General features: G+C 36.1%; 1 protein-coding gene across 2 annotated transcripts in view; it reads right to left on the reverse strand.

Moving 5' to 3' along the window:
• Positions 1 to 323: 323 nt before the first annotated feature.
• CSTF3 (cleavage stimulation factor subunit 3) overlaps positions 324 to 27641 on the reverse strand; it is a 69848-nt gene continuing 42530 nt past the window's right edge. The window contains exons 4-21 of one of the 2 annotated variants that reach the window (XM_016206195.2): positions 21393 to 21425; positions 20902 to 20999; positions 19907 to 19973; positions 19788 to 19822; positions 19567 to 19693; positions 17992 to 18069; positions 17072 to 17234; positions 15140 to 15249; positions 14400 to 14516; positions 14066 to 14140; positions 11452 to 11595; positions 10968 to 11070; positions 7502 to 7571; positions 6058 to 6253; positions 3592 to 3745; positions 2833 to 2927; positions 1484 to 1544; positions 324 to 1046 (exon numbers count right to left, since the gene is read on the reverse strand). In XM_016206195.2, the coding sequence (XP_016061681.1) occupies positions 844 to 1046; positions 1484 to 1544; positions 2833 to 2927; positions 3592 to 3745; positions 6058 to 6253; positions 7502 to 7571; positions 10968 to 11070; positions 11452 to 11595; positions 14066 to 14140; positions 14400 to 14516; positions 15140 to 15249; positions 17072 to 17234; positions 17992 to 18069; positions 19567 to 19693; positions 19788 to 19822; positions 19907 to 19973; positions 20902 to 20999; positions 21393 to 21425 (1929 nt within the window). In that variant the 3' untranslated portion in view covers positions 324 to 843. The remainder of the gene's footprint in view (positions 1047 to 1483; positions 1545 to 2832; positions 2928 to 3591; positions 3746 to 6057; positions 6254 to 7501; positions 7572 to 10967; positions 11071 to 11451; positions 11596 to 14065; positions 14141 to 14399; positions 14517 to 15139; positions 15250 to 17071; positions 17235 to 17991; positions 18070 to 19566; positions 19694 to 19787; positions 19823 to 19906; positions 19974 to 20901; positions 21000 to 21392; positions 21426 to 27641) is intronic. The other variant, XM_016206196.2, reaches the window with a different exon arrangement.

Below are 27641 nucleotides of genomic sequence, written 5' to 3' on the forward strand. Positions count from 1 at the left end.
GAGAGCGAAAGACCAATTCATTGTTCCACCCACTCAGGCACCCATCGGTTGATTCTTGTATGTGCCCTGACAGAGGGTGAACCCAGAATCTTGTTCTAACTGAGCCATTTGGCCAGGGTGGTACTTTGCCTCTTATAAATGGATCCCTCACGTTCCCAGTTAGTACCAAAAAAGATCAGGGGGGACATGTCGTTAGTTAAGTGTACACACAGTAAATATGACTCGTTCTTGTATTGTTGACATTTATTTTAAACAGTATTGGCTGAAAAACATAAAACAAGTAGCTATTTTAAATAAATTCTGAATGAAAGCAAGAGGCAAGATGTTTTTGAGATCCTTTTATTTTTTTAAAGGATTGTTTTAAAATTTTAAACTACAAAACAGATTCCATACATTCTGCCATAAATAAAAACAAACAATAAGGCAGGACTCTACATAAGCAAACTGAGGACAACTGTTTTCAGAAAAATGTGATAAAATGCTTTACAATCATAAGCCATCCAGTTTTTAAAATAAAACTATTGAAAACTCACAAGTCTTCAAGCGGCACATACAAGACACCCTTGAAGAGGGAACAAAATGTGGTTCTGCCATTTTGTACTGTTCTCACATTTTTGAAAACCTAATTTTGTTCAGAGCATAAGTCTGTTCCATATTCTAAAATTCACACAGGTTGGTTGGTTTTCTTTCCCAAGAACCATATGATAGAGGCACCAATGACAATACAACTTTGTTTCCAAGAACCTTGTAACAAAGCATTGTCTCTTTTAAACATATGACTTAAGAGGCAAAAAGGGAATCCTGGATAAGAGTTTTCTTTCGGAGGCAGATTTTGAGCCTGTTTCACCGAATTCGCTTCTGCTGCCGCGCTCTATAAATGTCATGAACAGGAGGGACGACAGCTCCCTTTTCCTCATCTTCATCCGAGTCCTCGTTGGGCCTTTTGACGGCCTTGGTGAGCACTGCATTACTTTCCACAGGGCCGTTGCCCTCCACAGCCAGCTCTGGGGCTCCGCCAGTAATGATCCTCACGGCTTCCTCAACAGCTATTGAAACAAAACAAGAAGGACTTTTGGAAGATGTTGAAAATTGCACTGCTATGATAATGTATGTATGTACTACTTTGCATACTTTAATTTCATAGCCTACCCTGAGCAAAGCATGGGACAGTACTACTGACACTAAATAATTAAAGGAAAAGACAAAAATTGCTGTTAAGCTTAATAAAATTGTTTTCATAAGCCAAGTCTAATAGTGGATGTGCACATGAATAGAAAAGATAAGCTTTTATGGCATTTTAGTGAAATTAGAATACGAAGAAGTCTCTGTGCCAAGGAAGGTTTGGATCACTCCCAGGTTCCTTTGTACTTCTACAGGATGGCTAGCTGGTTTTGGAAACTTCAGTGGCAAAGCATAACAATCCTCTCCTGCACAGGAGACAACAATGAGTTCCACTCTACGAAGAGGAGCTTTCATCACTTACTATTGGGTATCTTGCATCTTCTGAAAATTTCCATCAGTTCATCCACTTGTACAAAAGGACCCTATTTTGATACAAATAAATTTTATTTATTTTAAAATTTTTTATTTTTTTCCCCCAATTACAGTTGACATGCAATGTTATATTAGTTTTAGGTGTAGAGCATAGTAGTTAGACATTTACATAACTTATGATTTGATCCCCTGGTAAGTCTAGTGGGCACCATACATAGTTAAAATATATACTTTTTTATGGGGCACATCTGTAATACTGTCAACAATAAAAAATACATATTAAAAATATACATATATTTTTAATTTTTTTAAAAAAATTTATTGATTGATTTTAGAAGAGGGAGGGAGAAAGCGAAACATCGATTTGTTGTTCCACTTATTTATGCATCCATTGGTTGCTTCTTGTATGTGCCCTAATGGGGGACTGGACCTGCCAACCTTGGCACATCAGGATGATGCTCTAACCAACTGAGCCACCTGGCCAGGGCCATAGTTAAAATATTATTGACTATATTCCCTATGCTGTCCACATCTGCGTGACTATTTTGTAACTGCCAATTTGTACTTCTTAATCCCTTCACCTTTTTCACCCACTCTCCCAACCTCCCTCCCATGTGGCAACCATCAGTTTGTTCTCTGTATCTATGAGTTAGTTTGATTTGTTCTTTTACTTTGTTTTTTAGATTCAACATATAATTGAAATCACATCTTATTTGTCTTTCTCAGTCTGACTTATTTCACTTAGCATGATACCCTCCAGGTTCATCCATGTTGTCACAAATGGTAAGATTTCGTTTTCTAAAGCTGAGTGATGCTCCCCTGTATATGTGTACAACATCTTTATCCAGTTGTCTACAAATGGACACTTCGGTTACTTCCTTATCTTAGCTATTGTAAATAATGCTGCAGTGCACACAGGGATGCAGATATCTTTTCGAATTAGTGTTCTGGATTTCTTCAGGTAAATCTCCAGAAGTGGGATTGCCAGATCATAAGGCAGTTCTATTTTTAATTTTTTGAGGAACCTCCATAGTTTTCCACCATGGCTATACCAAGCTGCAGTCCCACCAACAGTGCACAAGGGCTCCCTTTTCTCCACACCCTCCCCAACATTGTTTGTTGATTTATTGACGATAGTCATTCAGACAGGTGATATCTCACTGTGCTTTTGATTTGCATTTCTCTGGCGATTAGTGACGGTGACACAAATTTTAATTCCCAATAATCTGACAAGTTCAAAAGCACTCACTACTTTATGTTCCCCATGATATAAGAGAAAAAGCACACAGTTACTATAACTCACATAACAAGTATCTATCATGAAAATTGTGAACTAACCTGGAAACAGATAGGAGGGGGGAGAAGTTTCATTAAAACAACAGCTGCGGGTGGTACTGGGAATACTCCACCAGGGACAGGGTGTAAACCTGGAGCTAGAAAAGCAGGAATCACATGGGATGGAAAGATTCTGTACATTAAGAGCTAAAATAAGCAATCTGTACATAAAGATGTTCTATGTCTATGTTGCTTTGTTCTGGACATTTTAAGTTGCGTTTAGTGCTTTACATGTTTGAACAAACTCGAGGTGAAACAGTGAGAGCTGTTTCAACTCCATGGCCACTGGGAGGCAGAAGAGTTAACAAGGGACTTGCATAAAGGGCCTGAACTAAAGTCCATTTTTGTCAAAGACCATTTCTAAGCCCAAGTCATTTATTCAGCAATCCACTTTAAAGTCAGTTATTCAACAACACATTTAATCATAAGGGCATGGTTCAACAGGATCCAGAGAGACTACTGCCCATTAGTAAGTATAAATTATACCAAGTAACATCGCTGAAGTAAGTTTCCAGATAATCTGTATGTAGCAGCATTTCTGAAAACTGTCTAGCATCACTGCCAAAATGGGTTACTGGAATCTGGGTCATTGAGTTTTTTTGTTTTTTTTTAAAGACATTCTTAACATACTTCAAAGATTACAGTCGAGTCACTTGTCATAGTGACCCTAGTCTAATAATGAACCTACAATGGAAAGGTCACATTATTTGCCCCCCACACCTCTGGATTTAAATCAGTACTGGATCTAAAGTTATGGCTTACGTGCTAAATGTCGTGGCTGAAATGGAATCATCTGCTGAGTATCTGGTTTAGGGTATTCTGGTTTTCTATCCACTTCATCTTTCAGAACAGGCACTATAGAAGGAGCTACAACTGGGTCTGGAATTATAGCTGCTAGCTTAGCACGGGAGACATCCTGAAAATGCAGAACAGAAGAATCCTAAACCTGAAAAAGGGACTTATAGAGATAAGTGCAGTTCTACAATCTTGAAGATACACTGAATAAATAGGTAAAAACCACAGAGAGGGAGAATGGAGAGGAATAAGCATGGCGATGAGGGTAAAGACTGTTAAATATGCAACAAGGAAAGTTCAAAGGCTCTAAAGATTTGGTTTTATAACTTTACCCAACCCTAGTTTATTTAGGACATTTGTCAGATAGACACAAGTTTTTGTGGGTAAATACATAAGACTGGGCACCAAGTACAGTGGGGTAATTGGGAAGGAAATATGCGATTTTAGGTACTTTTCTGACACCTCTCTTTCACTGGAATTGAACACCATCTATCAGTTTAGGTGAAGCTAGGTTAAGTGAGGTCCTGCTTCATGGAAGCTGAAATAAAGTTTACCATTGGTTACACTAGGAAGATTTTGCTAAGGAAATGAAAAAGTATTCCCAATATACAATTACTGGAAGAAGGAACACTGAGCAGCCACTAGTTGTCAGACAATTTTAGCCACTTATTCCTTCTTTGATGAGGCAAATATTAACATCTCCATTTCAGTGAAGGGGCTGAAGCTCAAAGAGGCCCTGGGATTTCCAAGGTCATGCAGCCATGAAGTAGAGAGAGGACTGGGAGCACAGGCCTCTGCCCTCAAACCCAGTCTTCATTCTGGTCCACTGGCAGTGCCCCACAGGGCTGAGAAAACTCCAGTGGGAGCCACAGGGCCACCTATTAGCAGAGACCCCACCCCAGAGAAGTTCCTTTGCTACAGGCAACCTGCATCAATCGCCCTGTCTGGAACCAAGAGTCCTTTTTGCCACCATCGAGGGATATAAAAGCATTTCACTTTCTCAGAATTTACTCACATGCTGTTGGTGGCAAGTCTAAATGAGGAGGCCCACTGGGAATTACTTTTTTCTCATGTTCCCTCTCACACACATTACACATTAATCCTTCCAAAGGAAAGGAGTAGAAAGAGAAATAGAAGATGGAAAATTCATATTCAAGACATGTTTTACTTGGAAATAGTTAGCTCTCTATTTCCATTAACTTCCTTAATTTCCATTTTCATCTTGGCAAAGTTGAGACAGCCTTTTCTAATAAATCCACACAGTCTAAATGTCTTTGGCTTTTCATTGAGAAATAGTTAAACTAGAAGCAGAACCTGCTCAGCCCTGAGCAGTAACCCCTTAGTTTAGTATAGGAACCTGGGACTGGCAAGAACGGAGCTTCCAGTAATAAAAAGGTCTGAAGTTTCATTATGGATAGTTTTTCTCAAATACTTCAATCTGGTTTGGGCAGCAGACCAGTGATACGCAGACCAAAAGAGGGCAGTGAGGAAATGGAGAGTGATGGTCAGGAATACAATAATTCTGGTTGGATTAAAGGGGCCAATCTAGGGCTCTTCCCTTCGAATTTCCATCTTAGTCTTTGTTATGATGACACAGAAAAATCAAATAATAACAAAACAATGGTTTTCTCAGCAAGGGCCATTTCTGTGTAAACATTAATTTTTCCTCCTGGTCTGAACAGGTTCAGGTAGCCAGATTTGTTTTCTTATGACTGCACAGAGGAGTTCCATTCCTAGATAAGCTAATTTCCTCAAGGACCCCACTGAAGGAGCTCTGCTTTAAAGATAGCGAGCCCTCAGGGAAGTTTACTGGTTTAACAAACTGTAATATTTCTTCATTATACCTACAAATATGTAACAGGAGCTACATTTGGTTTAAGATCTCCTGTCAAAATATGTTCATCAGTTTTAATAACTATTTTTAAAATGTAATACCTAAGATAACATTCAGATTTTCTTTGTTTTTCTTCCTTCCCAATACCTCCATCTATGTGCCCACCAGACAAATTCAGGGAAAGAATGAAAGCATTTGTTAAATCTCATTTTAATTCTCATTCAGTAATTTTTTTATTCTCGCCTGAAGATATGTTTATCGATTTTAGAGAGAAAGGAAGAGGGGGGAGAGAGAGAGAGAGAGACGAGAGACTAGAGACGAACTAATGTGAGAGAGAAACATCTGTCAGTTGCCTCCTGAACGGGCCCTGACCAGGGATCGAACCTGCCACGTTTCGGTGTGAGAGGCAATGCTCAACCAACTGAGCCACCCAGCCAGGGCAGTACATTCGATACTCAGTGTTTCATAAACTCAAGGAAATTCCCTGAACTTTTTTCTTGTTTTATTCTGCAAATCAATTCCAATTTCTACTTCAGAATTTAGACTGAAGTTCGCCCAGAAGTAGGGACACCACACATATCTGGACCCTAAGTACATACCTTATAACCAAGTGCTTTCAGTTCACTTGCAGAGCAAGGATACAAATCCATGAACTTGTATCTATCTACCAGTAGAGCTGTTTCTTTGCCTTCATACTCTTCCTTGAATGCTGTAAACCGTCTTTTCTCCACTTTGAGTATACTAGCTAGATCACCAATATTACTTTCAAAAGCTAGAAATCGGGCCCAGATTTCTCTGTAAGAAAATAAATATCATCAATACTTAATTATTCTGGGTTTGGGGCTAGGAGTCCATTTACCAAAAAAGCCTTAAGTTCCCTCTCCCTTTAAAAATTATGTCTCTTTTTTATTATAAAGATTTCCAAACTACAGAAAAGTAGAATAGTGCAACAAATATATCATTACCTAGATTTAATCATTGTTAATATTTTGCCATATTTGCTTTATCTTCTTTTTGTTTAAGTATTTGAAAGTAAACTATAGACAGCCTAATATTTCACCCTAAATACTTCGGTATTTAAGCCTTTTTGTGAGTTTTTGTTTATTTAGCATACCCTCCTATCCTTTGTGGTCAATAAGAGAGATTATTTACCCCAGAAAAGGTAAACTCTAGGCGGAAGAGCTAAAAAAGGAATCTGGATAGATTTCCAGTTTCTCCTGAATACTGTGGCTTCACCATTTTGTTGAGTGGCATGAATTACAATGTAGAATACATTCTTCATTCAATTTTATGAATCAGAATATAAAAGCTCTCTATTTTTTCCCATTAACATGGATCACTGGGGATCAATTTATGCCTCACTACTATTCTAACAGCCAAAATTAATTCTCTGAGTCTCTACTAAGTGTCATTAAGCACCAATGTACTAAGTGCCTATTATATACCAGGTATAAAACTATCACAAAAATCCTATACTGGTAGATATTGTTATTCAATGAAAAATAAGGATTGGTAAGGTTGTGAGATCTCCCCAAAACATAGTTAGCTAAGCTGGAATTTGAACCCAAGAATCCAAAACCTTACTATTTCCACTGTATCACTATTTCATGTTGTTCCTCTGTTTAGTAAAACTGACAGAGGCAAAACCATAAATCAGGGATATAATATAATGTGTCAAACAAACTTTCAATCTGTAAGAATCTTTGCTTTCAAATAAGAGAGGTAAAAATTTCAGAATACTTCTTTAATTTGTTCATATCAATTTCTAGGGATATAGTAAATTAGAAAGATATATTAAAATAGTAAATTGCTATGCAAAAACAAAAATTTTCTTGAAAAAAACAACTAAACTAAAATTTTTTTTTTAATTATCATAAATGGGTATGAAAATACTGCAGGCAGGCATTTGTAAGTTAAGCTTCCAGAGAGAAAGGAAATTTCTCCTGAAACTTATACTCAACAAGCAAACATTCATTTCATAGATCACAATTCGAGTATTCAAGCCACATTAGAACTGACCAACAAGTTTTTACAATGGCTTACCCTGACTTTTCAGGAGGAAGGCTTCCAGATGTTAAAACTCGTTCAAACAAAACTCGGGTATTATTGTCCTCTAGGATAAAAGAGTTTTTAAATATTAAAAAACTTCAGTTTGACATTCAATGGTGTATTTTCACATGCATTATCTCATTTAATATTCATGAAAATCCTATGCAGAAAGGTAACTATTATCACAACCAATTTTTATAGATGAGGAAACTTGAGGTTCACAAAAATTAAGTGAGCAGATCTGACTCACTGTTATTGGGTATTAGAGCTATAATGTGAAGCCAGGTCTTTTTACCTGTAGTTCAGCCCTCCTCTGTATACTGCAGTTGTAATGTAAAACTATTTATCACAGTGATATCTGAGCCAGGCATTCCATTTGCCTTTTAAAAGTAATGAAAATTGCATATCTGCTGATATTAGAAATGTCAGACTATTGATAGTTTTTAAATACACTGAATGGGAAGGATGGCAGCTCAAATTCAGACACAGTTGAGTGTCTTACTTTATAGCACCAGGACTACTCTGTATTTAAGTTTAAATTCCTGTATAGGTACAATAATATCTAGACTGGTGGATAAATATGCAAATGAAAAATGAATTGCGCCCGACTGGCGTGGCTCAGCGGTTGAGCATCGACCTACGATCCAGGAGACTGCAGTTCGATTCCCAGTCAGGGAACATGCCTGGGTTGTGGGCTCGATCCCCAGTGGGGGGCCTGCAGGAGGTAACCAATCAATGACTCTCTCATCATTGATATTTATGTCTCTCTTCTCCCTCTCCCTGAAATCATATTAAAATAAAAGACATATTAAAATAAAAAATTTAAAAATAATGAAAAAAGAATGGTAACCAGAGGTGGATTAAAACTTAAGGGTCTTGGGAGGTCCTCTGTAGCTTGAACTGGGAAAATACTTTTTGCTAAGCTCTAAGGGATCTATTAAAACTTAAGAATCAAATTCAATTATTACTAACAATAACTAAATTGTATATTTAAAATGGGTGCATTTATGGTGTATAAATTATACCTCAATAAAACTATTTTAAAAAAATCCAGCAGAGTAGTTGGTTTTTATTGTCTTAGGGTAGTTATTCAGTTTTACTATATGTCCACATGCAAAATAAAACCAAGAGATTGAAAATGTATTGAGCATGTATTAAAAATGTATTGAATACCAGAGCCAGTTTGGGGCTGCCCATGTCCCTCCCTGGTCCCTGGGGGCGGCTGCAGTAGCAGTACCAGTGACTGATGCCTGGCAGAGCAGCACAAGCTCTATTGTACTTTAAAAAGTGGTAAGTAGCCTGGCTGGTGTGGCTCAGAGCACCCTGCTGGTTAGAGTACCAGAGGGTTGAGGGTTCGATTCCCAGTCAAGGGCACATACCTGGGTTGCAGGTTTGATCCCCAGCCTGGTTGGGGCATGTGCGGGAGGCAACCAATTAATGTATCTCTTTCACATTGATGTTTCTCTCTCTCTCTCTCTCTCTCTTTCTCTCTCTCTCTCTCGTCTCTCTCCCTCTCCCTTTTACTCTCTGAAAAATCAATGGAAAAAAATACATATATATCTCTTCGGGTGCAGATTAACAACAACAAAAAGTAGTAAGTAAATCTTGTATTTTATTCCTTTTGCTCTGTTCCACGCTTTGCTCTAGGCACAGTTGTTACCATTCCACGTAACTTTCCACTGCTTGTTACAGTGTTCTCTGCCTGAAAGAACGCATTTTCCTATACCTTTACCTGGCTGGCTACTGCTCACCCTTCAAGACCAATCTCATGTTCTCTTCCCTATGACACCTTCTAGATAGCACTGCCCAACAGAAATATGATGCAAGCCCAAAATGCAATTTCAATTTTCTGCTAGCCACATTTAAAAGAGTAAATCCAGGTGAAATTAGCTTTAACGTATTTTACTTAACCCAATATAAATTGTCATTTCAACATGCAATCAATATGAAAAATTAAGATATTTTACATTTTTTTCATACTAACTCTGAAATCTGATAACTTTTTTTGCACCACATTTCATTTGGGCCTAGTCACATTTCAAGTGCTCAATACTTAGTAGTCTAATGGCCACTATAACTGCACAGCACAATTCTAGAACTTAAAATATACTCTCCTCTCTGTGCTTCCAAAGTATACCATTCAGAGCTCTATTACAGAATTTAGCACATCTTTTTCATAATTGTTGCCATATCATAAGTAATAACATTTATATATAGTATGCTTAACACATTCCATATATTCAAACACATGCAAAACCTCATATAATCCTCTCAACTATCCTATGAAAGTACTCTTTACTATGACCGTTCTGAAAGTGAGAAACCTGAAACAAGTTTATACGCCTAACCCCAGAACGCATGCTGCAGTTATGTTTACACATCTGATTTCCCCATGAGAATGCTCTTGAGGGAAGGAAGGAGTCCTATCCACCCTCCTGTTCCCAGGCCCTAGTAACCAGGAGGTAGTGAATAAATGACAGAGAAATGGGTAGATGGATGAATGAACAACGGACTAGCTAAGACACTGATTGTGGAAGACAAAAATGCTGACACCAGGTATCATCCTCAATTTTAGAGTAGCAAATATTATACATAGTAGTAACTACTTAAAAAAAATCAAGCAAAATAATTTAAAATTGGTGAGGAACAATTTCATACAAGAAAAAAATTTAATTAAATGCTCCACTGTCTCACTTTTTGGAGTTAAGTCCTTTTCCGAGTGCAGAATCACTAAGCTGAAATACAAAATCATATTTAAGTTGTATTCTTTTCTACTATTTAGGTAGACAGAATGCTATATATTTTCTGAAACTATCATTAAAACCATTGATATATAACTGTGATACCTAATTCTATAATCATTTACATGGCATATAATTGTATTTCTTTCTTAAATCAATTTTTATGAGATAATTTTTAGTAAAACAATGACCATTACTATTATTACAACAGGACAGGGAAATAAAAGTAAAGATGCTAAATAAACATAAAGTATGGTTCTGAAATCAGTTCCCCAGTAGCCTCAAAGCATTTTTACTTTACTAGTTGGGCACCTTTGAGTTTTGGTGGCTAGAGTTTTTGTCTGTCCTGTCCTGTCACCTCTCACCTTTTCCCCCAAGCTGGACACAAGAGATGATTTGCAGAGAGTCATCAGAGATGAGCATCAACAACTAATTCTGTGTCTCCAACTCTAAATCTGCAGCTTTATCCTACTACTGATGGGACTTTACTGATAATGTATTAAAGACCATTCTGCAGTCAAAAGGCATCCACCATTTCTCAATAAATATAAATTCTTGGTTGAAAGGCCCCAAATATTTCTTGAGTGCCTAAGAAGTGCCTGATTCTGGTGTGATGACATAATTATAATACACTTGAGAAGGAAAAAATCCTGCAACATAATTTCAGAGAATGACACTGATGGCTTAATATTAAGTAATCATTATATAGATCTACTTACCATTGAGGTGAGAAAGATAATCAATATAGGCGAGAACATATTCTGGAATGTCTCCATATTTCTTTAGCCCCAGCTCAAAAATCTTAAAGGCAACAGATTTATCCTAAAAGTAAAAAGAGGAAAGTTCTGATTTCCATGAAATGTCAGACAAAATACTCCAAAGGATATTAAAACTACAATACCTAAATGTGACAAGGTACATTAAGAATTAAAATGGAAATTAAAATCATATTAAGTAAAAACTGCTCAGCTAAAAACCACTCAAGGGGGTTTAGATTCAGAAATATGGAGTTTAATAAGGCAGAAATTTGTAGGCAGTGGGGGTTTGAATTGATGCTTCATGTAATTGTACACAGATGCACCTAGAATTCCTTTATTACCTGAGCAATTAAAGCTTAATGACAGAAACTATGACTACCTTTCTTTTAATTAATGCATCTCAGATGAAGGAAATTATTTTATCATATTTTATTTCAGTATTTACCTTACTACAGTAATACTCCATCAGTGCTGCAGTAACATAGACATGATGGCGGGTTCTGGTATCTTCTCTTGCTTTTTTAAATATCATTCTTCCAGATTTGATACCCTCTGCTCTTCTTGCAAATTTCATATATTGAATATATACCTATGCAAAATCAAGTGTTTGTTTTTATAAATAAGGCAGAATACGATCCATGTAGTATTCAAAACTGGCTTATGTTATTTTAATATTAATATGTTTTCTGTATAAGAAATCTTGAATACTCAAGAAATCAGAAAGTAAGATTATAGATATTGCACAATTTAAATCCATAAGCAAATTTGTTCTGGTATTAAAGATGCATGCAAATTATTTTTTTATTTTTCTAAAATATATCTTTATTGATTTCAGAGAGTGGACAGGAGAGGGAGAGAGAGAGATAGAAACATCAATGATGAGAAAGTCATTGATCAAGCCTGCAACTGGGCGTGTGCCCTGACCGGGAATCGAACCCCGATCGCCTGGATCCTAGGTAGATGCTCAACCGCTGAGCCATGCCTGGCCGGGCTGCAAATTATTTTTTAAAAATTGAGATATATTCACATACCACAAAGTTGACCCTTTAAGTGTATAATTAATCCAATAGTTTTTTTACACAGTTGTGCACTCATCAACACTATGTAATTCCAGACCATGCAAATTAAATTTTAAGGAGGGAATAAAAGTGAAACTACTAGTAAACTCAAGTTTTGATCTAATACAAGCATGCTTAACAATATATGTTTAACCACTTTTGGGGGAGGGGGCAGGCAGTGTTATAACTTAAGGCAACAATTAGCAGTTTTCATCCACATTAACTGTTTGTAGATTTTTTTTTTTAATATATCTTTATTGATTTTAGAGAGAGGAAAGGAGAGGGAGAGATAGAGATAGAAACATCAATGATGAGAGAGTCACTGATCGGCTGCCTCCTGCACACCCTCCACTGGGGATCAAGCCTGCAACCCGGGCATGTGCCCCAACTGGGAATTGGACCCCGATCGCCTGGATCCTAAGTCAACGCTCAACCGCTGAGCCACGCCTGGCTGGGCTGTTTGTAGATTTTTTAAAGTACACAGGTGACCAATGTATAGAACTTGTTTGGTGAATCTTCATCCTCATTTCATTTTCTGGACAACTGCACCCGGAATACAGTATGGGGCGTTCCTTATTACTTAGGCCCAGACAGCTTCCTTCAGCCTGGTGTCAATGTGCACATCTGGAATTCCCATCTCCTTCATGGCAAATTTCCAGATCCCTCTGAGTGCCTGAGGGGCCGCTTCTTAAAACCCACGCCATAGATGCGCTTGTGAATGTTGATGGTGTGTTCTCTGGTCACTACCCTGCTGATGGCAGAGTGGCCCTTCTTCTTCTTGCCACCTTTCTTTGAGGGAGTCATTATGCCGGGCCCAAGCTGGAAAGCCTTCACATTTTCTTAATTTATTGCTATAAAAGTCCACTACTGCCCAGCTGGCATGGCTCAGTGGCTGAGCATCTACCTATGATCCAGGAGATCGAGGTTCTATTCCCAGTCAGGGCAAATGCCTGGGTTTCGGGCTTGATACCCAGCAGGGGGCGTGCAGGAGGCAGCTGATCAATGACTCTCTTATCATTGATGTTTCTCTCTCTCTCTCCCTCTCCCTTCCTCTGAAATCAATAAGAATATATATTTTTTTAAAAAGCCCATTACTATTTTCCAAAGACCAATAATGTAACTTTATTGATAAACTATATTTTATACTCAGCACCTACAGAGTGCCCAACACATGATGAATATGCGATGTTTGTTCAATGAACAAATGTCTATGGATGATGAGTAGGGTCCTGATTTGCCCAGTTTCGATGACGTGAAACTATTACCCCGTTTTGACAAATGGGTAGATAAAGGAATGAATTGCGAGTTCCTTGAGGAAAGAAAACTTATCTAATTTGTCATTATACTACTGGAATGTAGTACATAGCAGTTTGCTAAATGAATTTAAAAATGATTATTAAATGCCAGCAAATAAAGCAGTATAGCTGTAGCTGACTTGAGGCAGGGGGTCTAGAGCCCCACACATTGGCCTGTCCCCTTCCCCTCCCACTGAAAGAGCTCCACTGTCCTTTTACAGAAGCTCAGGGCTTTGAAAACCATTATTACAGAGCAGTATTCAGGACAAAGTGAGTTTCTGTCCAGTCTCTTCTCAGGATGCTGGTTTCTCTTGCCTCCATTTATTTAAAAAGAAATATTTATTATGCTACAATTATGTGGCATAAATGGCTTTAAAGCATGATGATAATGAAGGTGTTAGAGAAAACCCCACTGTAGCTGTTTCATATTGCTGCATTAAAAAGAAGAAAACTGAGCAGAGAGCAGATTAGTAATTGCCAGGGGTTGAAAAAAAGGAAGGGCTGAATACAATGGTGTCATGTGAGGGAATTTTGGGGAGTGACTGAAATGTTTTATATCTTAATTGTGATGGTAGTCCCATGACTCAGTGTTATAGGTCAAGATTCATAGAACTAAGTAAAAACAGTGAATTTTATTGTAGGTATATAAATTTTGTTTGTTAAAGCAGACTGCACAGGTGGGAAAGAGATTTGTAGTGTTACTCACCAAGGTGGGGTCAATATCCTCAATTGCCAAAAGTCTGTTATATATACTGTGAACTTTCTCATACTTCATGCGACTCTAAGGTGGTAGAGAAGAAGTGGATATAAATATATACTCTAAACAAGCAGGATTTGAGCTCTGAGGAATCCAGAGGCTGCACCCCACAATGGCACCTGCTTTGAGCATAAATATATAATGAGCTGAGGACTAATAAATGTTTATTTTGCATTATCTTTGTCTACCAAAAGCAATATTCTAGGCAAAGAGGCAGCCACAAAAAAAATTCAGTCCTGCAGTATAAATCCAATTATAAGTGTTCTAAATAATTTTTACTCACCTCTTCATAATCTGCATATGCAAAATACAGAAGCATATTCTTCTTTAATAAAGTGCTTATGGCTCTTTCATATATATTAGCAGCTTCATCACTAAATAATTTGGCATTATTCATATCCTAAGATAAAAAAATAAAAGTTCACTCTTAAAAATTTTAGTACAGCAGAAAGAGAATAAAATACACACTCATGTATACACAAATGGACACATATGCATTTCTGGGTTTTAAAAATATTCCACAGACTTATTCCATTATTTTAACAGAAGAATCATAAAGTACTCTAAATGATTTATCAGTGTAATACATTAAAAAAGAGGCACTAGCCCAGCCAGCATGGCTCAGTGGCTGAGTGTCAACCTATAAACCAGGAGGTCACAGTTCGATTCCTAGTCAAGGCACATGCCCGGGTTGTGGGCTCGATCCCCAGTAGGGGGTGTGCAGGAGGCAGCCAATCAATGACTCTCTCATCATTGATGTTTCTATCACTCCCTCTCCATTCTTCTCTCTGAAATCAATGAAAATATGTTTAAAAAAACACACACACACACACAAAAAAAAACCAGCCACTATATTTTAATTCTGAGTAAGGAATTCTAATCATATGAGTGTCACTAAGATTCATATTGGCATAAGGTTTCAACAATTATTCTTCATTACCAAAATTTATTGTTATATTTTTAGCAAATTACTGCTATGCCAAAACCATGAAAAGACCAAAAGGGACCGAAAGGAATACTCACCCCTTTCTCTGCTAACAGTTTACTTGACTGCTCAAGATACTGTGCAGCTTCATACCAAATATCAGGGTGATGGCCCAACACAAGCAGGCACTGTTCATAAGCAAACATAACTAAGGAAAGACAGTCACAACATTCAATTAAAATGTTATTTATAAAACTATCGATACAAGCATCACAATTAAATTATTAGGCTAAGACAGGGCACTCAATAATGAATGATAATTAGAAATAAAAAGCTTGAGTGATTTCTGGCACCATCATCCTCCCAAGCGCCATCCATCCACCCATCATTTATTAAGTTAATGCTTATTGAGCACCAACTGTATGCTAGGAATGTAAAAGACACCATGAATACACCAGTGAATAAGACTTCCTATACTCAAGAAGTCTGCAGTATATTGAAAAAATCAACATTAAGAGAGCAATTATAAAAAGCAGGAAGTATTGTGATGAGGAAAGTACAGGGTACTCTTGAAACTTACAGCAGCAGGACTTAACATAGTTTAGGGACTCAAGAAAGGCTTCACTAAGGAACTGACATCTAAAGCGAAACCTGAAGAAGGGATAGAAGCTGGTCAGACGAGACAGTAAGTGGAGTGCAAGAATGTCAGGAGTAGATACAAAAATGGTGTAGGCAACAAAACAAAACAGAAACTGGTATTTGCAAAGGCCTATAGGTGAGAGAGCAAGGCAAGATTGATGAATTTTTGAAATTTCCAAATTCTAGTCTGGCAGTAGCAGAGTAGTCTGTGTCTGATTAACTCTCCTGAAAATGAAATTCATATACTGAAAAATACAAAAGCAACTATTTAAAGGCACTGGAGAAGACCTAAAGAACAGAAACCAGAGACTAAGCTCTTAAAAAATCAGAACCACACTGGGTGAGATCCACATTTACTATGGCTTTTCCACCCAAGGGCATACCCGTGTGTATAGTTTTGGGACAGCTAGGACTCAAGTCAAATGCTGAAGTTTTACTGGCTTGAGAAAAGTAATATTGAGTTCTAGATCATGACGGCAGCTAAAAATTAAGGGGGAAATTCTCCAGAAGAGAGCCACAGAAGGTGGAACCTGAAAATCTGGGCATACATGCCCTCAAATCTTTAGCTAACCCCCAAAATATACAGTCAGGAAAGAATACAAAGAGCACAAGCAGAAAGCAAAGCTGGAAGGCTGAAAGGGCGGAACAGATATCTCAGCAGCTGTCCACTGTAACAGAGACCAAGTTTGGAATTCGAGTCCATCAAGTTAGAGGGACTGGGTAAACACCTCGTACTTTCCATTACGTCTTAGGAGTAAAGACTATGTCCTAGGACTAAGAGATTTACACTGAGATTAAGGGCAAAATTAAAACAGACCCATCTTAACAGTGTAAAATCAAGCCACCACAAGGTCCGGGTGACCTACCAGTAATTTAACTCCCTGATAAAATAAAACTCAACATTCTTCATTGGAAGATAACAAAATCCAGCTTTACAGTGTTTCATCTGTACATCTGTACAATGTCCAAAAGAAAATGTGACCCATAGTCAAGAGAAAAGGGAATCAATCCATGATGACCCAGATGTTGGAATTGGCAGACAAGAATTTTATAACTATTGTTATAAATATGTTCAATGATACAAAAAAAGAGATGGTAATAGATATGGAATTGCAACTATAAAAAATACAAAAATTTCTAGAATGGAAATTTGTAAAACTGAAAAAAGTAAAATATCTGAAATGAAGAATTCACTCGATGGACTTAACAGTAGATTAGATATGATAGAACAAAGCTCACTGAAGATGGAAATAGAGCAATAAAAATTACTGAATCTAAAGAACATAAGAGGAAAAAAGACTGAGGTTAAAAAACCACCTTGGTAACCTATGGGATAATATTAAGTGGCCTAACAAACACGTAACTGGAGTCCCAAGAGTTAATCTTATTACCTCTTTTAGTTATAAGGGTCTGATCTTCTGTACGAAGAGGGTTACTCTTCTCCCACTGTATATATTTCTTCCACATATCTACCTGTTGAGCTTCTTGAGGGGTATTCTGAGGAGGCACTGAGGGAGCATTGCGGTCCAAACCTTTCATTACTGTCTCATATTCCTAGAAAACAAGCAGTTAGCATTCTGTGGTGAGCACAGGAACTCCTCAGATATACAGGATGTTGGTCAGTTTGTAACACTTTGCTAAAATGCCTATTTCTTCCAAATACCATTTTGTTAAGATAATGTAAAAACTATTTTAAAACAGGGAGAAAGATTACAGTGAATTACCTACCCCAGAACAGGTTCTCAAGACTGGGTGAAAAAAACATCCCTGGGCACTCCCTACAAGTAATCTAGGAGGTCACTCTCCAGGACAGATCAACATGACTGATGATCTGGTGGCATCATTACTGCCATCTTTGAAGAAACTATATTTCTTTTAAAATTTCAATAGTTTGTATTACTAGGCTATTTGCCTGAACTTCTCATGGTGTCAATTAATGAAAAGGTACGTTCACATGACAGAAGTCTGTCTCTGAGAGCTGTTACCAAAAACATAGTACGGTATTCAGGTATGCATGTGCAAATAGGAGGGAAGGATAAGAACTCCATTAATTCTAGCTGGAACCTTGTCTCTATGACAGGTTTCTATATTTGAAAAATTTCTTCCGAACTCAATTTATTCTGTTTTGCCCTTTAACATGTCTGTAAATAGGTATTTCATTTCAAATATATCATCTGCTCAGACAATGCAATTGTCATTAAGATTGCTAATGACTGAAAATATTAAGACTAATACCAGAGAGGAAAAGCTCTTGTGTAAACAACATACTCATAACAATCATTAAAATAAGTGGCCTGGCAGAATTTCATACCTTTGCCACACGCCTAGCATTCATGTAATCTCTACTCCGATCTTCAATCATTTTTTTAGCTAAATGAATATTGATACCCTAAGAAAAAACAAAGGAAAATTAGTTAAATTAACTATATCTTAATATTAGCATTATACAGTTAATTTATTCATTTACTAAATTACTTTACATTTTTTATTTTAAAGGATTTTTTTGGTTAGTAAAATAAAGGTTCAATCACATTATATGATTCAGAGATCGAGGAAGATGTGCTTAAGTCTGTTATGAACTGGCAATAAATTTCCATATATCAGAAATTTCTAAAGTTGGGGAACGGTTTGGAAAGGATCCAAATTCTATTTCATATAAAATTTTAATAATGATTGATGTACAGATTCATCTGGGTGAATAGCCATGGCTTAGCTCTAACAGTCCTTTTCTAACTAAGTCTGCATAAATTGAAAAATAAATGCAGGAAGAAAAAGAAAAGAGAAAAAAAATGCAGAGGTAGCAAGTAGACATAAATATTATCATTCATATCTAACAGTTCTCAAAGAATAGACCTGATTCCCAAGATCCCTTCAGTGGGGCCCATGAGATCAAAACACTTTTCATATAATACTAAGACATTACTTGCCTCTCTTGCAAATACACAGTGGAATTTTTCAGAGGATATATGAAATTCAGTAACATAAAAGACTGAATTTAGAAGCAGGTAAGAAAATCTAGCTGTCTTTTATTAAGTTCAATATTAAAGAAGGTTGCAAAAATACAAAACAATGCCACTCTTCTCACTAAATGTTTTGTTTTGGAAATTACAATTTGTTTCAATGACTACCTATGTTAAAATGTAAGGAGTTTATTATTATAAAATTTAAATGATTAAAAGGTATTTTTAAATTTCTCAGTTCCAACTTCAATATGCTAAATTTGATATATAAAACCCATATTAAAATGAAAAGTTCTTTGTGGTCGTCAATAATTTTTAAAATCCCAAGAGCAAAAAATTTGAGAGCCACTGCTCATATCTATGAGGGAATGATTTCAATACTCTATATAGTTCTTCCAAATCACAGTGGACATATGAGAAACTTTTTTTAATGATGAAGCTTTTTGGCATGTATGTTTACTTAATAGCTCAGATGGTTAAAGCATATGCCAATGAGCCAAGTATCTTGGATTGCAGCTCCATCTCTCACAAATGCAAGCCAACAATCCTATCTATGACTAGGTGAAAGCGGTGCATTGCAACAGATCATGACAATTGGAAAAACAATTCTAAAAAGGTACAATTTCATAAGGGATCAATGGCAATTTGTGTGTATGATTGTGTGGGTATAGTTTAGCATTGAATAAAAATGGGTTCTGTTAAAACTTTAATTTTTCCAGAGTAGTCTCTAAAAAATAACTCAACAATAATATGAGACTCTTAAACCTTGCAAAAACATTTCTAAAAATGGTTCTTTCATTATAATCAACATAAAACCAGAGATGTGCAGCACTAACACACAGGTACCTAATGTCAGAAAGGTGAGAATCCACAATGCATTAAAATTAAAATGGCTTGGTTATAACAACTATTCTGGCCTAATTTACCTCTTCATACTTGTTATAGTCTCTCCAGAGTTGTTCAATGTTGATCATTGGATTAACACAACCTCGTTGATAAACCCTTCGGACAGCTGTTATTCTCTGATTTTCTGCATAAGATCCAACAGCTTCCCTGATGTTAGATAAGAAATACCATCAATTATATTATAGTTAAATCAACTGTGCACACTGAAAAAAAAAAAAAAAACAACTATAAAAATACTTACACGCCTTTTAAGAAATTGATGTAATCTACCCAAATCTAAGAGATAAAATAAAATGTTAGTATCTTTCTTGATATTTTCAAATTTACTAAGTGTATATATTTAAAAAACTTTAACTCTACCTGATAAGACATAATTTCCATCCCAATTTTATCCAGTGCAAAGTCATATGCTTGAGCCATTTTTTCTCTGAAATGTGATAGACACGGTTTTTAAAAAAACTGTATTTATTTAAAAAATTTTTTTAAAACTGATTTTAGAAAGAGGAAGGGAGAAACATTGATGTGAGATAGAAATATCAATTGGTTGCCTCCTGCACACACCCTGAATGGTGATTGAACCCGTAACCTTTTGGGGCACAGGACGATGCTCTAACCAAGCCACACTGGCCAAGGCAAAAATTCTATTTATTAAAATGTATCTACAACTGAAACACAATCATAACTTCTGATCATATGATCATCTGAACCCTTTATATATATAAACAAGAATGTAAAGGCATCTTTGAAAGTATACAAAGTAGTTCTTTTGTTTGGCCTGCCAATGTTACTAATTTGTTTCTTTTACTGCTTGTGAGCTTATCAATGACTGGGCTCAGGTTTTACTTATTTTTATATCCTTTAAATTGCCTAATCTTATAGGTAGCAGAATAAAATGTAGAAATATCTGGTATAAGGAGGTAAGTTACATCTGAAGATCTATTAGCTCTGAAGTAAAATTTAGAAAAAATGAACTTCCTCTTCAATATAAGACAATAAAGGCTAATGAGGAAAAAATGATAGAATTCTAGTTATAGACAAAACTTGCCTGTGTGTTATATATAAAAATAGCATTTGGGAAGGTCCATTACTTCCATTCAGCGAAGTTAGATGGGTGGGAGAGAATCAGAGCGGGGAGATCAACTACACAACAGAATTGTTCAAGATGCCTTGGAATACTCAAGTAGCACACTGCATCATAACCTGCCAAGAGTGGGGCCACGACAAGTAATAAGATGCTCTTTATTAAGTTTGACAACAAGCCTGTCTCTTTCCCTGGAGTTAGAGGTGTGAGTTACTGTGCAATTGACTGTGTGCCTGGGGATCACTTGCATTCTTAAGATGCTGATTTAACTTACTTGTAACTTGGTAGTTTGCCCTTGGTTTCTCGGACATATGAAAGATAACACTTCCATAAATCAATGTGCAAAACCTTCATAAGGCATCTCTGAAATAGCTATAAATACAAGAAAACATTATCAGAACCCACAAGTAAATTTCACAGGTATATGGGTGAAACTGAACATTAAAAACAAACTCAGCTCCTTTCATGAATGTATCTTCTTACAAAAAAATGGCAAGTAATAACTCCTTCCTAGTTCCTATTTTTAGATAATCAAAATCATTCTCATGATTTTAGTCAGTAAAGTATAATCACTTTCTTTTCCTTTTCCAAAATTTTTATTACGAACATTTTCAAGCATACAGAAAAGCTGAATAAGTAAAATGAACTCCTATATAATCACTGTCTAGATTTAATAATTTAACATTTTTCTATATTTGCCTTATATATGCTAAGTCCTAAGTTAAACTTCAACATAAAAGTCAATGTATATTTAATAGAACTCACCTTTTCAACCTTGTCATAATTTTTAGCTTTAATCTAAAGAGAAACAGAAAAATATAGGATTAACATCATTCTTTTTAAAGTATTAAAACACTACCTCTCATTTTCTTAAACTAATCTTGCAAATTCATCTCTGTACTTTCCTGTTAATTCTACCTTTCTAAAATAATTAAAAGAAGTTCGAACTCAATATGGATATATGCATTGTAAATATGCCTTATGTAAACTCATCCTATATGAATAGATTTTCTTGCACTCATTTATGTTGAAATTTTGTGAATTTAAAATTTTGTAAAATAGTCAACAAGATGAATACAGATATACAAAGCATAGGACAGAAAAAATTTTTTGCTAATTTTGACTACACATAAATTTTAGTCACTCAGACAAACTACTCTACTCCAGGCATTGGGGCTACCAGTGAACACAACATACATAGTCTGCCCATGTTCTCACAGAGTTTACAATTTTATGGGGAACTAAGTGCCAAGATGGGAGAAGTACAGGGTACTAGGACCATTTATGAGGAACACAAAACTCAGACTTCAGGAGTTGCAAAAGATTTCCAGGAAAAAGTTAAGATGTTAAGGATAAGGTATTATACTGGTAAAGAAAGGAAGAAGTTATTCCAGGCAGGAAAAATCACATGAGCAAAGACCAAGATTAAATATAATTAGATTTTCTTTTCTTTTTAAATATGTTTTTATTAATTTCAGAGAGAGGAAGGGAGAGGGAGAAACATCAACGATGAGAGAGTCACTGATCAGCTGGCTGCCTCCTGCAAGCCCCCGACTGGGGATCGAGCCTGAAACCTGGGTATGTGCCCTGACAGGGAATCAAACCATGACCTCCTGGCTCATAGGTCGACACTCAACCACTGAGCCAAATCTGCTGGGCTAGATTCCCTTTTCTTTTCCAAGTATTTTTATCAGATGGTAGGTAGGATTAGTTGCTCAAATGCGACATATCAGCAAGTTTTTGTTTTACCCTAAGTGGATAATTTGGTTAGAGAAATCTTGGTTTGCGGTCCTTTTCTCTCCGCAGTTTATATAAATTTCCCAGTTTTCTGGCTTAAGATGCTACAGATGAGAACTCTGATGACAGTCTTTTTTGGCTTAAGAATTTTCTTCTTTTTAAAATTATTGCCTCTCCTCCTCCTGTTCCTTTTTCCTTAGAACTCCTATTATACATGTTATGTCTCCTTATTCTGTCCTCAAAATCTATTATTTTAACCTTTCTTTGTTTTTTTGCTCTAGGTTTAAAGATTTGTTCTGTTAGACTGTCCATGCCACTACTTTAAGTGTCCATGTCCCGATCCTCCTCTATTGACCTATTGCTGTAGCTGGTTCAAAAACAATGGTTTCCGGCACCGATTTCTAACACTTCCCTTTCAACCTCACTGCGTTCATATGATGTTCAGCAGCTCTATTCTGTTGGGGGCGTATTCCGACAGATGTGGGATCACTAACTGCAGTCATTTTTCCCGTTTATTCACGGATGCTATGTGATACAGGAAGAGTCTCTAGTCTTGACTACACAGTCCCAGGGTAGTACCACCGATCCCTTCCCTTCCATGACAGCTATGTAGCAGGCGTAGAGAGAAAATAGGCTGCTGGTAGTCCTCTGACAAAGAACCAGAAAGAAATCTTTGCTCAAGAGTAGGGAGGGCTCAGCCTGCCTGATGTTCACATTCCTCTGGGGTAGAAAGGCAGTTGAGGGGTTCCAAGTATTTCTATGGGTCAGTTTCCAATGCCTTGCCCTAGGCTCTCCACCAGCCCTCTTCTTTGAGACAGCCATAAAACCTGAGGTTCCCTTGCATCCAGCTGCTCGGCTCAGTAGAGGTAAACAGGTTGAGAGTGGCAGTGAAGTAAGATGAGTTCAAGTCACCAGCTTCCAAAAGCAATGACAGGTTATATCCAGTTCTTACAATAGGCCAGGGAAACCCAAACTACTCAGTGGGAACACTGGCAAAGAATATGAATAGGTGATTCCCAGAAGAGAAAATGAAAATGGTTAAAACAATATGGCAACACATGAAAACTTACAAAATGGGAAAAACAAAAACAGTTAACAAAGTAAATGTTCATCAATAGAAAAATGGTTTACTAAATTGTGCATTAACATCATGGAATATTATATACGACATATGAGATGAATTAGGACTGTTAACAGGTAGTTTGGGGAATTTCCACAAGATTTTATTGAATGAAAAAAAGATTTAAAATGTGTATAATATAACCCATTTTTGTAAAACAATGAAAAAATAAATATTGCCCTAGCCGGTGTGGCTCAGTTGGTTGGGACGTCGTCCAGTGCACTGCAGGGTCTCGGGTTCGATTTCCGGTCAGGGTACATATAAAACTTGCAGGTTCGATCCCTGGTTGGGGCATGTGCAGCAGGCAACTGATCAGTGTTTCTCTCTCTCCCCCTCTCCCTCCCTTCCTCTCTCTAAAATCAATGGAAACTTATTCTTGGGTGAGGATTAAAAATAATAAATAATCTTATTTGTATACATGTATGTTTGTATATGATTTTATGAGCATGGAGAAAACATGGAATACACACGAAACTGCTAATGTAGTCAACAGGCAGAGTTCTATCAGTGGAGAGAGGAATAGAGACAAGAGACTGCATATCATGTATACGTCTTCATGTATGCATTTCAGTAAAAATTACATCTTATATGTGTAATAAATACAGACAAAAAATTTTACATTTCTTTCCTACATGAATTGATCCTATACCTTAGCCTCATCATTATTTGCTTTAATTGGTATTGGTTCAATATATACATGTAGAAAAAGACACTTCTGACTAATACAGGAAGAGTCTCTAGCCTTGACTACATGGCCACTGATTGTCATTTATTAATTCAACCAATTATTCTTTGACAGCCCCTGTATTAGAGCCTACACTGGTAGCATTATCATAGCAGCTATAATCTCATTGTTTTTAATGTTTTTATTTTTGAGAGAGAAAAAGGGAAAGAGAAGCATCGATATGAGAGAAAAACACTGATCAGTTGCCTGCCCTCCGCATCTGACTGGAGATCAAGCCGGCAACATAGGCATGTGCCCTGACAGTGAATAGAACTGGCAACCTTTTGGTGCACAGGACAATACTCAACCAACTGAGTCACAATGGCCAGGGCAATTTCATTATTTTTAAACATCACTCAATTTTTTAAAGTCTCAACCTGCTTTGAAGCAGCAGTGTGATAAAATGAAAATAATTTGGTCACCTTGTATTTACTGAATCTCTCCCAGCATCCGTGTTCCTACTTATAAAATGGGAATGCTAATAACTACTATAAATGATTTTCCAAGGATTGAAAAGAAAATATAGCATCTATACATTCCAGGTGCTTAATGAATCATGTACCTATTAACAAAATTATGAACCAAAGGAGTTTAAACTTTCCATTCTATCTTCTCTAAACAGAGCTATGTAAACAAATAACCAGAAAGACTAATGTTTTTATAATTGACCCCACTAGAGAAAAACAAAGGTATGCTGCAGGTCATATTCAAATTCCATTACTGGTAAAACCAGTACAAGAACATGTGAACATCCTTCCTTTGGTCATCCTACTACTGCACCATATTTCTTCTTTTAAAAATTATTATTCTAGGTATTGTTTATTATTTATGTGAAAATATCTTACCTTGAAGTTAAATATTCTTAAATATATTTAGCATAGTTATGTACATTTTTACAGGGCTCCACATGAAAACCAAAGCTTGGTTTAAATTAAAAAAAATAAAAATCTTGATATTGCTTTGAAATTTGTTTTGACGTAAGAGATTTGAGTCTATCATTAACCAATCAAAAATGCCTCCATTTAAAGCCCTTTATATACATAAACATAACTTACAATGCATTCTAAAACTTGCTTGTATCTATCTATTAAAAGTAATGCTATGTAATTATAAATGACAGGGGCCCTTAAAAATTATTTTTGTTTTCAGTTCTCAAATGTCAATGTGCAACCATGTGAGGTAATTGTTAAAAGTGTAGAATTCTGTTTGTAACAGGAATCACAAGTTATACTAATGCGAAGATTTTTAAAAATGGTTGGAAATATACCAAAATATAAAAATTCATGTGTTAGTGTGATGGAATAACTGTTTTTTCAAAATATTCTATAATGTAGTTATATTATTTTTGTAATTAAATTACAAAAAGTTGATATATCTACTGCTAGTCACAAAAATTTGTCATCAAACTAAAATTTTTGCACAGCAAAGGAGACCATCAACAAAATAAGACAACCCACTGAATGCAAAAAACTTATTCACTGATATATCTCAAAAGGGCTTAATAACCAAAATTTATAAAGAACTTATAAAACTAAACACACACACAAAAATTAAAAATGGGCAACAGACCTGAAGAGACACTTCTCCAAAGCCAACATATAGATGGCCAACAGACATATGAGAAGATGCTCAAAGTCACTGATCATTAGAGAAATGCAAATTTAAACCACAATGAGATATCATTTCACACCTGACAAAATGGCTATCATCAATAAATCAACAAACAAGTATTGGCGAGGATGTGGAGAAAAGGGAACCCTTGTGCACTGTTAAATGTGAATGCAGACTGGTGCAGCCACTGTGGAAAGTGTATGGAGTTAACTAAAAAAATTAAAAATGGAGCTGCCTTATGACCCAGCAATTCCATTTCTGGGAACTTATCTGAAGAAACCTGGAACACTAATTTGAAAGAATATATGCACTCCTATGCTCAATGTAGCATTATTTACAATAGCCAAGATTTGGAAGCAGCCCAAGTGTCCATCAGATGAGTAGATAAAACAGGTATGGTACATTTACACAATGGAACTGGAGAACATTATGTTAAGCGAAATAAGCCAGTCAGAGAAAAACAAGTACCATATGGTTTCTCTCATATGTGGAATTTAATGAATGAACCAACAAGCAGAATAGAGACAGACTCATAGAGAGCAAGCAGGCAGACAGCTTGGGGGAGGGGGCTGTTGGGATTGAGCAAAAAAAGGAAAAAGAGAAGAACTCATGGACATGGACAACAGTGTAGTGATTGCCAGGGGGATGGCGGTGGGTGGAGGTAGAAGAATATATAGGGGGGATAAATGGTGATGGGGGAAAAAAAAAGAAATATTTGTCATATACTTGGAACATTATTTTTGCTGAGTCATTCTAATTTTACTAAGATATGAAAAGTGGATATGGAAGGAAAGGAATAAAAAACTTTCAAGTTGTCAGATGAGTGGTTATTGGGGGAAGAATAAAACAAGTATAACACTGAATTAACACATCTATTCCTGATACATTTTTTTAAAAGAATTTTTGTAAGAGTTTATTTGAGTCAAACTGCTGGAGAGCAAGATCTCAAATGCTCCCTATTCCTGATCCTTTTAAACACTTCCCAATTCCAGTCCTTTGTTAGCTTCACCAATATTTCTCAAGCATAACTGAACATTAATTATCTTTTGGAACTAAAACTTTCCTCTGGGCATTTATTGAAACTAATGATCTTTTACAGCAGATTATTTAATCCTGCAAAATGTAAATCTTATCAGAAGAAATATCTAATAAACCAATGACTTACTGTGGTAACATCCATTTTTAACAGTTTAGATATCTGTGCCCTTTACCTGGAAAATTTTTATATGGAGATCTAAAGAAGCCACAGTATTTAACTGTTTGAAAATAAATTATTTTCCCCAAGTAATATTAGGAATATTTTTCACATCTCATTGAACATTTTATAAAATGGTATAAATGTCCATAATGTCCCTAAAACTAACATTTTTCTTAACAGAGAAACCTCTACATATTTTGGCTGATTTCCTCAAAATCAATTTTTTTCTTATACCTTAGGGAAGTAAACAAATTCCGTAACACCAGAATTTTTTTTTAAATTTATGTTTAGAATTATTAATTATAATAATCATTAATAATTGTACAATTATTTTTAAATAATTCAAAAAACATATTTGACAAGTGAACCCAACTGACATATAACTCCTTAGAGGAAAGTAAACAAACAATTTAAAGGAAAAAGGAAGTCTCTAAATACTTTGTTTAGGTTTTCATATAATAACCATTCGGGACAAGCCAATGCTTGTTTTAAGACACTGGGCTAGATCCCATCTCAAGTAAGTTTACAAGGCAGTTGCTTACAACAAATGAGGAATTGTGAACCCACATTCGTAATTTGTCCCCCATATCTTTTCTACTCTATAGTATAGCATATGCACTTTTG

This window comes from Miniopterus natalensis, chromosome 11 (assembly GCF_054644295.1).
Source record: "Miniopterus natalensis isolate mMinNat1 chromosome 11, mMinNat1.hap1, whole genome shotgun sequence".
Lineage (NCBI taxonomy): Eukaryota > Metazoa > Chordata > Mammalia > Chiroptera > Miniopteridae > Miniopterus > Miniopterus natalensis.